General features: G+C 54.0%; 3 protein-coding genes across 3 annotated transcripts; 2 read left to right on the top strand and 1 right to left on the bottom strand.

Annotated features, from left to right (window-relative positions):
* Positions 1-1,020: 1,020 nt before the first annotated feature.
* On the top strand, positions 1,021-1,510 carry CTHT_0033300 (uncharacterized protein; the record flags this gene model as incomplete). Its single annotated transcript, XM_006693705.1, has 2 exons — positions 1,021-1,323; positions 1,448-1,510. The coding sequence occupies 2 exons, from the start codon at positions 1,021-1,023 to the stop codon at positions 1,508-1,510; spliced, it is 366 nt and encodes a 121-aa protein (XP_006693768.1).
* Positions 1,511-2,253: 743 nt separating this feature from the next.
* Positions 2,254-3,753, bottom strand: CTHT_0033290 (uncharacterized protein; the record flags this gene model as incomplete). Its single annotated transcript, XM_006693704.1, has 3 exons — positions 2,254-3,341; positions 3,398-3,598; positions 3,711-3,753. The coding sequence occupies 3 exons, from the start codon at positions 3,751-3,753 to the stop codon at positions 2,254-2,256; spliced, it is 1,332 nt and encodes a 443-aa protein (XP_006693767.1).
* A 3,073-nt stretch (positions 3,754-6,826) lies between these two features.
* On the top strand, positions 6,827-10,655 carry CTHT_0033280 (uncharacterized protein; the record flags this gene model as incomplete). The annotated part of the gene is made up of 2 exons (XM_006693703.1): positions 6,827-7,023; positions 7,097-10,655. 2 exons carry the CDS (start codon positions 6,827-6,829, stop codon positions 10,653-10,655), a joined length of 3,756 nt encoding a protein of 1,251 aa, XP_006693766.1.
* Between the last annotated feature and the right edge of the window lie 1,402 nt (positions 10,656-12,057).

Here is a 12,057-nt window from a genome sequence, read left to right as displayed (position 1 = left end):
GCGAAGCAGTGCAAATGCGCAACAAGGAGCCGGCTCGATGTGAGCCGCTTGGAAGTGAGACGCTCCATGTTTGACCCCAGGCGCCGGATCAGGAACGCTTGGCCTGCAAAGCCCGCAGTCCGCCAGTCTCCACGCGCTGCAGTCTTGGCATATCGAGCCATGCTAAAACCGTTGGCTTCCCGTGTTTCCGCCCCTTTTTTGTTCCATCACCGCTGCGATCCGTTCCCGGAACCAACCGTTCACAGGACGTGTAGCTTTCTTTGCAATTGCTTTGCAGCCTTTCAGGAATTGAGTAACAGGCTCGCTGGCTCTTTGACTTTTTTTTTTCTCTAAAATTTTGTTTTAGGTATTTAGTGGTAAGTAGCCCCCTATCTGCTGGTTTTGTTTTCTTCCCATCCGAAAGTTCAATGCCCACGACGGGAATCGGAATCTTTTGAAGGCGGCGCGACTGGCAATGTTTCGAGCCCCTGAGTCGCGATCGCTGAATCGCTGAGTCATGCGCGCCCTCACGGCCACGCAAGTGTATCCGTAATCCACTACATTCATCTTATCTATCCCCAAACACGCATACGCTCCTAGATCCAGCACACTCACTGCGATTCATAGCCTGTTAAGCCCCGCCACTTTTGGGCAGGCACATGCTCACCATCGCCTGCTGATCCCAGCATCCCCCAAAGCCTCAGCCACAACACCCACACGTGTCCTTGCTCTTTGCCACATTGCGACGGGCAAAAAGCCTTTCCCAGGTCCTGAGATCGTCGGCTGGCTAGCAATAGTTTTCCGCCGACTACATCGTTCCTCCTCTCCCTCTTAACCGCCTGCAACTAATTCCATTCCCGACCTGCTTTTGACGCCCCCAGACGGCACAGCAGCAACTAGTAATTCGAAGTCGATCGCTCTTCAGCGCGTACTCTTTCCCTGACTTTCCGAATCATCTTCGGACTTTTTTGCGACTGCGCTTTCGCTTTCACTCATCACCTTTAACTAAAACCACTACCAACCAAGTAAATTATATCCAAAATGTCCGGCAAGGAAGACCAACCGCCCGCCTACTCTCAGCCAGCGGCTCCTCAACCGGCCTACCAACAACAACCTCCGCAACCTCCCTACAACACCTATCCGGGCGCCGACCCCAATGCCGGCGCCGCGCAAGGCTACTATGCGCAGAACCCGCAGATGGCCTATGGTCAGCAGCCTCCTCCGGCCGGCTACTACTACGGGCAGCAGCAACCGCCTGCGGGCTACTATGCTCAGCCGGGCGGGCCGTATCCTCCACAAGGATATTACCCGCAACAGCAGCAGCAGCAGCAAAAGAGTGGCCCCGTAAGTTCTACTCTTTGGGACGTTCTTGTGTTTCACTCGCAACGTCACCTCGACCACGTTGCACCCGGTCAGGGAAAATACAAGACAAACAGACAAGCTGACAGATTATATTTGTTTTAAACAGGGCTTCCTTGAGGGCTGCCTCGCGGCTATGGCATGTTGCTGCTGCTTGGACATCCTCTTCTAAAAAAAAAAAAAAAAAAATTCTATGAATAGAAGACGATAGAGAGGGAGGGGAGAAGCTATGTGCTGCTATGGGTAAGGATGAAAAAGAAGAGAGGTCACGCGAAGCCGACGTAGCCGACGTCCGCAGCGCTCACAGCCCTATAGAAGGCAATCTGCCTGACGGGGTACGCTTTGAGCAATCGGATCAAAACGTACAAAGTGCGGTTTTACTCGACAATTTTCAACCAAGTGGCGATGAATCGCTGCCTCTTCAAACTCCCCACGACAGCGCAGTGAGAGAAGCCATTTCTTCGTCCCTTGCAGATGCGGATGCAATTGCCTGTTGTGGAACCCGCTTCGAGATCTGCAATGTTATATGGTTTGAATAGAGAGAGTGGCGCTGAACAGAAGGCCTTTTTTTTTTTTGGCTTGGCTCTCGCCGCTACTCACACGCTCTCTAAGTGTGACCTTACCCCCTCTCGAGAGCATCACATAGTGGAACGTGGCACATGCATTTGTTCTATCTTATGTGTTTCCTATGATATTCTATTTTCTGGTTTCTTATTTTTATTTTCCCCAATTACTACTGTTATTAATTACTCAAGGAGGTGGTGCGGTGGTGGGTATTTGTGTGTGTGTGTGTTTTTTTTTAGGGTCTTGTACAGGGGATATGAACATGGCGCGGTACCTAGACAAGCAGGAAATGGCTAAAGGAAAGTTTTTATCAGACCACACACTCTCCCCTTATTGTTTTTTTCCCCAGATTCACAACGTGGCGTAAATGGCATCAAACCGCTCGTTGGCATCCTTGACGCAGTCATGGGAGTAAATCATCTGCTGCACGTCCGGGCTGGCCCACTTGTCGGGCACGACGCCATGCTTGCCGTTCTCGCGGAACAGCCGGTCACGCTCCTCTCTTGCCTTGCCTTCGCCCAGGTGTAGGATGCGACCTGACAGTGTCGCCAGGTCGACGAGTGCCGTGCAGTGCGGCTTGCGCAGCAGCTCGTATGTCTTGAGCGTCTTGGTGATCACCTCTGCGTCGTGGATCTTGTCGGCGGGGATCTTGGCCACCACCTCGGCCAGAACAGCGCCGTCCTCAATCGCCATCGCCGCGCCCTGGCTAAGGTGCGGCAGCGTCGGGTGGCAGGCGTCGCCCAACAGCGCAACACACCCGTGCACCCAGGTTGGCAATGGCTTGTGCACGCGTAGCTTCCACTCGCACACCTCGCCGTCCGGCACCAGGTCCAGCATGCGGTGGACGAGTGGACAGAAGTCTTCAAAGACTTTGAGCATGGCCGTTTTGGAGCCGCGGGTCGTGTAGGTAGCGTTAGTAGCCTTGGCGAAATTGACGTCGGGCTGGGCCGTCGAGATGTTATAGATCTGCTTGTTGCTGACCGGGTATGCGATGAGATGCCGGCGCTCGCCCACCCAGCGCACGACCTCGTCGCTGTCGATCAGTGCTTTCATCTCCGGGTCGTGCTCCATTTCGGAACGCTTCAGCATGATGCGGTAGGCGGCTTGGCCGGTGTCTTCTTCCTCGGAGTGCAGACCGAGCTCGGCGAGCATTTGTGTGCGTGTCACAGACTTGATACCGTCCGATGCAAGCATAATATCGCCCTCAACCGTATACTCATCGCCGTCTTTTGGCTGGACCGTGATGCTCACCTTGGGCTTGAACGAGTTGACCTTGACCAGCCGTGTCGAGAAGTGGAATTTGATGGCGCTCTCCTTCAGACACGCCTTGTACATGCCGCCGGCGAGTGATGAGCGGTGCCCCGTGCAGTGGGGGTAGCCATACTTTTGCTCGATATCGGGCATCTCGACGTGGGACAGTTCAAGATTTGTGCTTCCCTCTGTCAAGGAGTCAGTTACCAGTTGAGGTTGGCTGTTGAGATCAGGGAGTGCATACGCCTGATGCTGGTGCCCTTCACGTTGGTCGCCTCCTTGAAGATGTCTTGCCAGCAACCAAGACGATCCAACACACGGGTCATATTTGGGGGCATCTGGATGCCAGCGCCGACAAAACCCAGATCTGCTGCAGTTTCAAACACATCGATGTGCTTGAAGCCCTTCTTTGCAAAAGCCAGGGCAGTGCCCAGGCCACCCATGCCTGCAGGCGGGTCAGTCAGGATTCAGGATACATCTCTCTCTCTCTCTCTCTCTCTCTCTCTCAACTCAATACCTGAAACGGAAATTGGGAACACAACCCAGGAGGTACATACCCGCGCCGATGACAATGATGTGCAGGTCGCGAACGTTGGCCATTGTGAATGCTAATAGGAGATGATACGAACGTCCAGAATAATAATAAAAAATACTTCACAAGTCTAGGTCTAAATCTAAGGCTGTCTGTCGTCTAAGACTCTAAAGAGGAGCACGGAGCATAAGAAGAGGCCGAAGAGAAGCTGGAGTGGCGGTTCGCTTCAGGGAGCAATATGAAATAATAAAAGGGTGTCGTAGCTGGAGACCTGGAGAGCGTGCTTGGAAGCTTGGAACTGCTGCCGGCACTTAAAAAGATGAGACGATGCAACCTCCGAGGCTAAGTCACTCACTCTTCAGCCTCGAACCATCAGACCAGGCGTGCCTTCCCCTAGGTTCATCTTAGGCAGGTAGGTAAGGTAAGGTAGGTATATATATAAGCAGCGTCGATCTCGCGGGGTCCCTCGCTCGGCAGTGGTGTCGCAGACGACGGCCCGCGGTCCATCGACGGCCCCAAGGCCTGAGCGTGGCCGCGTGGGAAGAGCGGCATGCTCAGCGGTTCCGAATTGGAGTGGGAAGAGTGGGCACTGGGATCTATGATTTGTGGGCCATGGATTGAAGGATGCTAACCCGCTCGACCGGGATACCTGTCTGTTTATTGAGCAATGAGCTGCGATACGGATGGACTCCAGGTTCCTACACTGCAGTTCATCCAGGATCTACTGTACCCGACTAGCCCCGAACACAGTTACGCGCATGCTGGATGGATGAATGGTCGGCGCGGGGCAGCAGCGTTTGGCTCTGACGAGCCCCGAGGGCGGTGGTCAGAAGGTGGGGTGTGGGCACACACAAAACCGCATCCCCATCATTCGACAGCGCTGAGTGCGGGGAAGGTGTCTGCTGCGTTTCTGGTAATTCTGATGCTCTCCTTGTGGTGTTGCTTTCCACAGGGAAATCTGGAACCCGTCTTGGATCTTTTTTGCGCGCTGCATGACTGCATGGCTGCATGCTCGCCGAGTCGCTGCTCGTCGGGGATTCGTGGGCTGGGAAAGCGAGTTGGGGAAAATGGATTTGCCGGCAGTGGGACAGTGGGCAACGGTTCTTTTTTTTTTTTTTTTTTTGCTTTTTTGCTTGCAGTACATCCGTGACCAAGCAGTTACCTACTTCCAAGTTAGCATTGTGCCTGGTCCCAGGTCTTGCGCTTCTTGCGCTTCTAACTGGTGCTGAGAGTGACCGGCGAGTCCTGGCCAACAGCCCAGCAGCCGATCTTCGACGCCGTGCTGGTGGTGTTTTGCTGCGCTACTGCAGGCGTTTTCCAGAATGGCTTGGAGGGTGGGCCTTACGGCTTTTTTGTCCGATGCAAGATGGAGGGGACGACATCAGCATTTGTTTGCCCATACGGATCTGATCTTTGTTGTATGTAGCTTCGGCGCCCAAAAAAACCCCCGTGGCCCCGCGACAACAAAACTTCAGAAGAGGTAGACACTGCACGGAATGATAAAAAGTTCTTCCTGAATTTCCTCCAAAATAGCTTTGTGCCAAGGTCAATCTGCTAGTTACGGCCGTGATGATGGGGAAACTCAATCCATCTTGGATCACGATGATCTTTTGGATGGTTTGACAAACGGTTCCTGAGTGTACGGATCCGTATGAAATTGCAAGCTCCCGGATGCAGTTTGTCGATTGCATCCTGGTAGTGCTTGTGCTTAGCAGTGTAGGTAAGCTACCACACAGTTCATTCATGAGAGAGTATGTCTTGTGTTACTTATGGCACCTTGCCCCCCTAGATCTGACCTGGATTTTAGGTACGGTTCTGATGTCGTCTTTTGTCCATGCCATGGCTCTAACTCACTGCTCTGCGATGACTTACAGTCCCCTTTACAGACGACGCAATATGTCATCCAAGAACGGCTTTCCGTATGGATTACGGGATTGCCTTCTTTGGCACTTAGCGGAACGGCGGCAGCATGGATGTAGCGGCCCGCAAAGAATAAAACATCCATAATCTGCATCCACAATATCGATCTTTGAATGCACTAACTGCACTACCTAGGTAGGTAACTCAGCATCACTATCGCACATCATCGCACCCAGATCCAGACTGTCAGATCCTCAACCTTTGGTGAACAAAGCGACAAAGCAGCACAATTGTATTCACCCTCCAAAAGATAAGCTAAAAGAAAGGAAAGAAAAAGGCTCATTGTTGTCGTATCAGATGAAAGAATTTTTAAAAAAAATAATAACATAAAATAAACCTTGAATCGCCTCGCCGAGGGTACAAAGCACAGCGCGCGGTGATGGGCAGCGCACAAGCGGGACCTGCTCCTTTGGGCAACCGGACACTTTTTTATTTTGACCAATCATCGGTCATTTTGCGATAAAAGCATGATAAAAAGCCGCCTACGTCATCGCTGCAGCCAATCATAGGTTTGCGCTATTCCCAAAGCTGCCAGGTGTTTCAAACCAAGAAACGACCCCTTGTCGCATTTGTCTCCGTTATCCAGGATGAGGTGGGTATTTCAGAAGCGCGACCGGCTCCTGGCATGGCAGACAGCACCGACCCGTCCTTCATCAGGCCCTCGCACAACGGTGGTCGGTCCACGACTTAATGACCTGGGAGAGGCCACCAGGGCCCGACCCAAGATTTGGGAGCCCTCACCAAAAGTCTTTCTTTCTCTTCCACTTCTCATCCTCCTGGCCGTTGATGAACGCTTGGCGGTGACATCGTGGCCGTTGCATACGGTTTTACGTAGGTACCTTTGACACCTCTCACACCTCAAGAGTTAGGGCTGGCTAGCTATCTTCCAACTTCCAGCTTGCCGCGCCCCCTTTTGTTCACCGACCACCGACCGACCCTAACTACTCACTCCGGGGCTGCCACACAGGTGTCAGGAGCTTTGAGCCTCATCACAATCCTCCGAGCACCTAATTGCGAGTCGTATACATCCGACCGATATACCCTACGACCTCCCAACATTTGCCCACAACTCCCCATGCTGCGATAGGTGTTAGGGTGTTCTCAGAACCGAACGCATGGCCAATTGCTGAGAGAACACCCTGAAACTGGTGGGATCACGATCGCATTTTTCAAGTTGCAAGCCGAGACGTGAGCGCAAGCAACGGGAACCGCCGACAGCCCATGAGCCAGCCAACTCCGACGTCCGCCCACGCGGCGGCGTCGCCGTCAAGCGCCATCCCCGAAGGCCCTGGATCGGCCCAGGAGTCGACGGGCATCAGCTTAATCGCCTTCATTTCCGCCTTAGCCGCCTCGCTGATCGTCTTTGGCGTTCAGATGAGCCTCTTCTTTTTCTTGAGAAACAAGCTGGTTAGGATATTGTGAGTGCTGGAGTCTATTCAAGCTCCTCCTCTTTTCTTCTTATAACCTCTCGCTAATCCATCTGCTCGACAGTAAACCAAAAACTTACCTCGTCCCAGAGCGGGAGCGCACTGATCCCCCGCCATCCAGCCACTGGGCTCTGGCTTTCAAGCTCATGAGCTTCGAGGATCGCGAAATCATCAAGAAGTGCGGCCTCGACGCCTACTTTTTCCTGCGCTATCTGCAAACACTCCTCATCATCTTCATCCCCATCGCTCTGGTTGTCATTCCCATCCTCATCCCCCTGAACTACATCGGGGGGCTTGGTCGCGATGTCGTTAACGGCACCATCGACGGCGGCGTCACCGATGGAACCGTCACTATCAGCGTGCCTACCGGTTTGGACACGCTCGCTTGGGGCAACGTAGCCCCGAACAAGCAGGATCGTCGTTGGGCCCACCTTATCCTCGCCTTGCTTGTCATCCTCTGGGTGTGTGGTGTCTTCTTCGCCGAGCTCAAGGTCTACATCAAGATTCGCCAAGACTACCTCACCAGCGCCGAGCACCGTTTGCGCGCTTCTGCCAACACCGTGCTTGTGAGCTCTATTCCCGACAAATGGCTGAGCGAGACCGCTCTGAGAGGTCTGTTCGATGTCTTCCCCGGTGGCATTAGAAATGTCTGGATTACCCGGGACTTCACCGCACTTCTCGAGAAAATCCATGAGCGCGCTCGCATCCACAAGCAGCTAGAAGAAGCCGAGAGTGAGCTGATCCGCAAGGCTAAGAGGCGCCAGATGAAACAGGCAAGGGAGGGTACCCTCATTCAGAGAATGAAAGCCCAGAATAGGGCCGACAGAGCTCAGCGTGCGAAAGAGGAGGACGAGGCGGCCCAGCGACGTGCCGAAGGCGAGGGCGGCTTGAGTGCTCATACGCCTCATCTGCCGCACGGAATTCAGGAGGCTGTTGCGGAAGCGGAAGGGGACAAGTTTGATCCCAAGATCAACCACGGAAGACCGGGAAGCCCTTTTGGCAAAATCGGTCGCGGTATCGGGAAAGGCGTAGGCAAGGGAGTCGCTGTTGTTGCCGGGGCCGGCATGGGATTGGTTGAGGGCGCCACAGCTGCCATACGTAGGGGCATTGATGAGGAGCTTGAACGAAAGGCGGGTTTTGGCTTTGTCAAAACCGACGACCCGCGTCGTCCTGCGTCTCCTATAACCCCTGACTCTGGCTCTGCTCATGGCGGCGATACCGATGATGACTACCGACCCAAGGTATCTTTCGCGTCCGAGGCTCCTTTGAAGTACAGCAGCAGTCCATCTGGGAGCTCCCAGGAAGCTCAAGACGACTCCAAGGCGAAGAATCGGCAGTCTGCACGGCAGTCCTACCTCCGGCACTACGGCAACACCACTCGCCGTGCGACGAATCTGGACGAGATGATCGTCACGAAGAAGACTCGCTGGTGGGAGTTTTGGAAGCCGCCTACAGGCAGCTACGCATCGCCTATCCCTCAAGGCTATGAAGAACGGGAGCAAGACTGGAAGGACGATCATAAATCATTCTGGGATATCCTGAGGAATTCGGTTCCCCTTCTGCGGGACCCCGGTCCTGCGGTTGAATATCCGCCCGCGTACACGCGCGACTACACGACACAGCCCGAGGAGGATGCCGAATGGAGGAAGTGGCTGAAGCCTGAGGAGCGACCGCGTCATCGCGTCCCCAGATGGCCTGGATTACCATGGTGGCTGCCCCTGATCTTTCCCCCGATAGGAAAGAAGGTAGATACCATCTATTGGTGTCGCCAGGAGCTGGCCCGCCTTAACCTGGAGATTGAGGAGGACCAACGGCACCCAGAGCGTTATCCCGTCATGAACTCGGCCTTCATCCAGTTCAACCATCAAGTCGCTGCCCATATGGCTTGCCAGTCGGTTACGCATCACATCCCTAAACAGATGGCACCACGCATGGTTGAAATCTCTCCTGACGACGTCATCTGGGATAACATGGCGATCACGTGGTGGAATGAATGGGCTAGACGTGCGGTTGTCTTCCTGCTCGTGACCGCCATGGTTGTCCTTTGGGCGTTCCCCGTTGCCTGGACGGCCTCTCTCTCCCAGATCGACGCTCTGATTCGCAAGTATGACTGGCTGAGCTTTCTGGTGGAGAATGAGACTTTGCACAACGCTGTCAAGGCGATAGCGGGTGTCTTGCCGGCGCTGGTACTGTCTCTGATCCTGGCATTGGTACCCATCGTCCTCGGTTACCTGGCTACCTGGCAGGGAGCGAAGACGGGCGCGAGCAAGTCTGAGACGGTTCAAGTCTATTACTTTTCTTTCCTCTTCGTCCAGGTCTTCCTCGTCGTCTCCATCGCATCCGGTACTTTCCAAACGATTGCTCATCTCACATCAAACCTCCAGGACACGCCCCAGGTGCTTGCCGAGAATCTGCCCAAGGCAGCCAACTACTTCTTTGCGTACATGATTCTGCAGGCGTTATCGACGAGCTCCGGTACGCTGCTCCAGATCGGCACGCTTTTCATCTGGTACATCTGGGCGCGCATTGTCGACAACACGGCCCGTGCCAAATGGACGCGCAACACGCAGCTGCCGACTGTCACCTGGGGTTCCTTCTTCCCCGTCTATACGAACTTCGCCTGTATCGCGCTCATCTACTCCATCGTCGCCCCGCTCATCTCTCTCTTCGCCATCATCACATTTAGCCTGCTGTGGGTCGCTCACCGCTACAACATGCTCTATGTGACGCGCTTCAAGACCGACACTGGCGGCATCTTGTACCCGCGCGCCATCAACCAGACTTTTACGGGCTTATACGTCATGGAGCTGTGCATGATCGGCCTGTTCTTCCTCGCCCAGGACGAGACGGGCGTCAATGTCTGCGTCCCGCACGCCATCATCATGATCATCGCCTTCTTCCTTACGGCGCTGTACCAGTACGTGCTGAACTCATCATTCGGCCCGCTCCTCCGCTACCTGCCCATCACATTCGAAGATGAGGCCGTGCTCCGTGATGAGGCGTTCCGGCGTGCCCAGGCTCGCCGCCTAGGCTTGATCACGGAGGACGACGAGGCTACCGACCTCACCAACCCCGCAGGTGACCACTCAGCCGATGATATCGAACTCGAAAAGCTGGGCGACAAGACCAACGACACTCACGGGAAAGGCCATCGCCGAACTGCCTCAACTTTCGACCGCTTCCGGCACCAGGCGGGCACTTGGGCTGCGCGCAGCGGCAAGCAAGTGATGCGTGCCGCAACCTTTGGCGGGCGCGCCGAGGACGCCCTGCGCCAGGCAGCTCAGTATCGGCGCGAGCGCCGCCAAAAGGATCTGGAAGCGCAGCGTGCGATGGGAGAAGCCCTCTTTGGCGGGTACTGCGACGGAGTCGAAGACTTGACTCCCCACGAGCGCGACGCGCTCGTCCGCAAAGCGTTCCAGCATTCGGCGATGCGGGCACGTAGACCGGTTGTGTGGATCCCGCGGGATGATATTGGCGTGAGTGATGATGAGATTCGAAGGACGAAGGAGTTTAGCGAGTATATCTCGATTACGAATGAGGGCACCGCTCTGGATAGCCGGGCGAGAGTGTTGTATGGACGGAATCCGCCCGATTTTTCCGAGGTGGATTTGATCAACCTGTGAAACGGAGGTGGGATCTTTTTCACCTAATGGAGCCATGGGTGAAGATAATGATAATGATTAAATGGGGATATGAAGAGAATGAAGAGAGGAGGAGTGTTTTCTTTTGAGAAATATAGAGGAGGGCTTCAATGGCCATCGAGCAAAAGAAGGGAATACCCAGGCGTTCTGGGAGTTTGGGCTTTCGCTGGCAAAACCGAACATTACGCTACCTACCGTTCATTGCATGAGCATGGGTATTGAGCATTGTATAGAGAATCATATGCATTAGAGGAATTGCTCTTAAAATTCATATTTAATATAAAGTGCCGTACCGGGCTGTAATTCTGATAAAAATGATTTCAATCTTGCATCTACGGGGTCTGAGAAATGTATAGCTAAGTTCGCTGGACAGAGTCTGGTAGATCGATCGACTCACTTGCAATCCCGTTCATCGCCACTACATAGGTACCTACACCTACCTACCTATGTATCAGTAATTACCTGCACAAGATCATCACCATCGCATGCAATTTAACCTGCATCAAGTCCCCTTCTCCTTCTCCCCTCGATGATTCCCTGGCCAAGCGGCCCTCATCATGGGTCTCAATAGCATTGCCCCAAGCACACAACATAGCGTCACCATCAGCTGCACCATCCCACAAGTCCACGCCCCGGGTGCCATCATCACAAACTTGACAAACTCGTTTACCTGATACACATCCTCCTGCTTAGAAATCCGGTATCTCGTTGGCCCATGATGGGAATGGCTTGCCGTGCTGCTAGTCGAACCCGCGCGAGAACCAGGGCGGGACCGGCTTGCTCCCGAGGCGACTTCTGCATAGCTGGGCTCGATGCCTTCTTGGATGGAGCGGCGCTTTTCAGAGGCTGCGTTGTAGGGACGGGTATCTGTGGGGGTGACGCTTCCGTTGGCTGAAGTGGGCGTCAAGTGGATGATGGAGATCAGTCGGACGGGGGCCTGATGAAAGGGAAGGAACCAGATGGAGAAGGTTTGGTGCAGTCGGAGGTAGAGAATGTTTGTACGTTGGTCAAATGCTCGTTCGGGGGTTAGCTGGGAATGGGAGAGGCACAAATCGAAAGTTGGCTTTTATATACTTTGTTAAGGTTGACTTACCACAGGATTCAATCTCAAGCTGGATCTTGGGACTCAAGATTTTGTCTATTCATCAATCAAATGTATGAGCGCCGTTCCCTAGAGAAATGTCGGACATACATACACCTGTTCCTTGTCAGCAACAGTTCACTTCTCCACTTAGGGGCAACCCGAACTCACCACTTATAGACGGCCGATATCAGAGTCCGGGAGTCAAAATTGCCCACCAAGGGCACATGTAAACACTTGAAGCCAGGCACACGGCAAAAAGGATGCTCAAAGGAGGCATTCGGGGCGAAGTACTTGTTGATG

This window comes from Thermochaetoides thermophila (genome assembly GCF_000221225.1).
Source record: "Thermochaetoides thermophila DSM 1495 unplaced genomic scaffold scf7180000011816, whole genome shotgun sequence".
Classification (NCBI taxonomy): domain Eukaryota; kingdom Fungi; phylum Ascomycota; class Sordariomycetes; order Sordariales; family Chaetomiaceae; genus Thermochaetoides; species Thermochaetoides thermophila.
The sequence above is the reverse complement of the archived record's forward strand: the minus strand, read 5'-3'. Positions and strand labels throughout refer to the sequence as shown.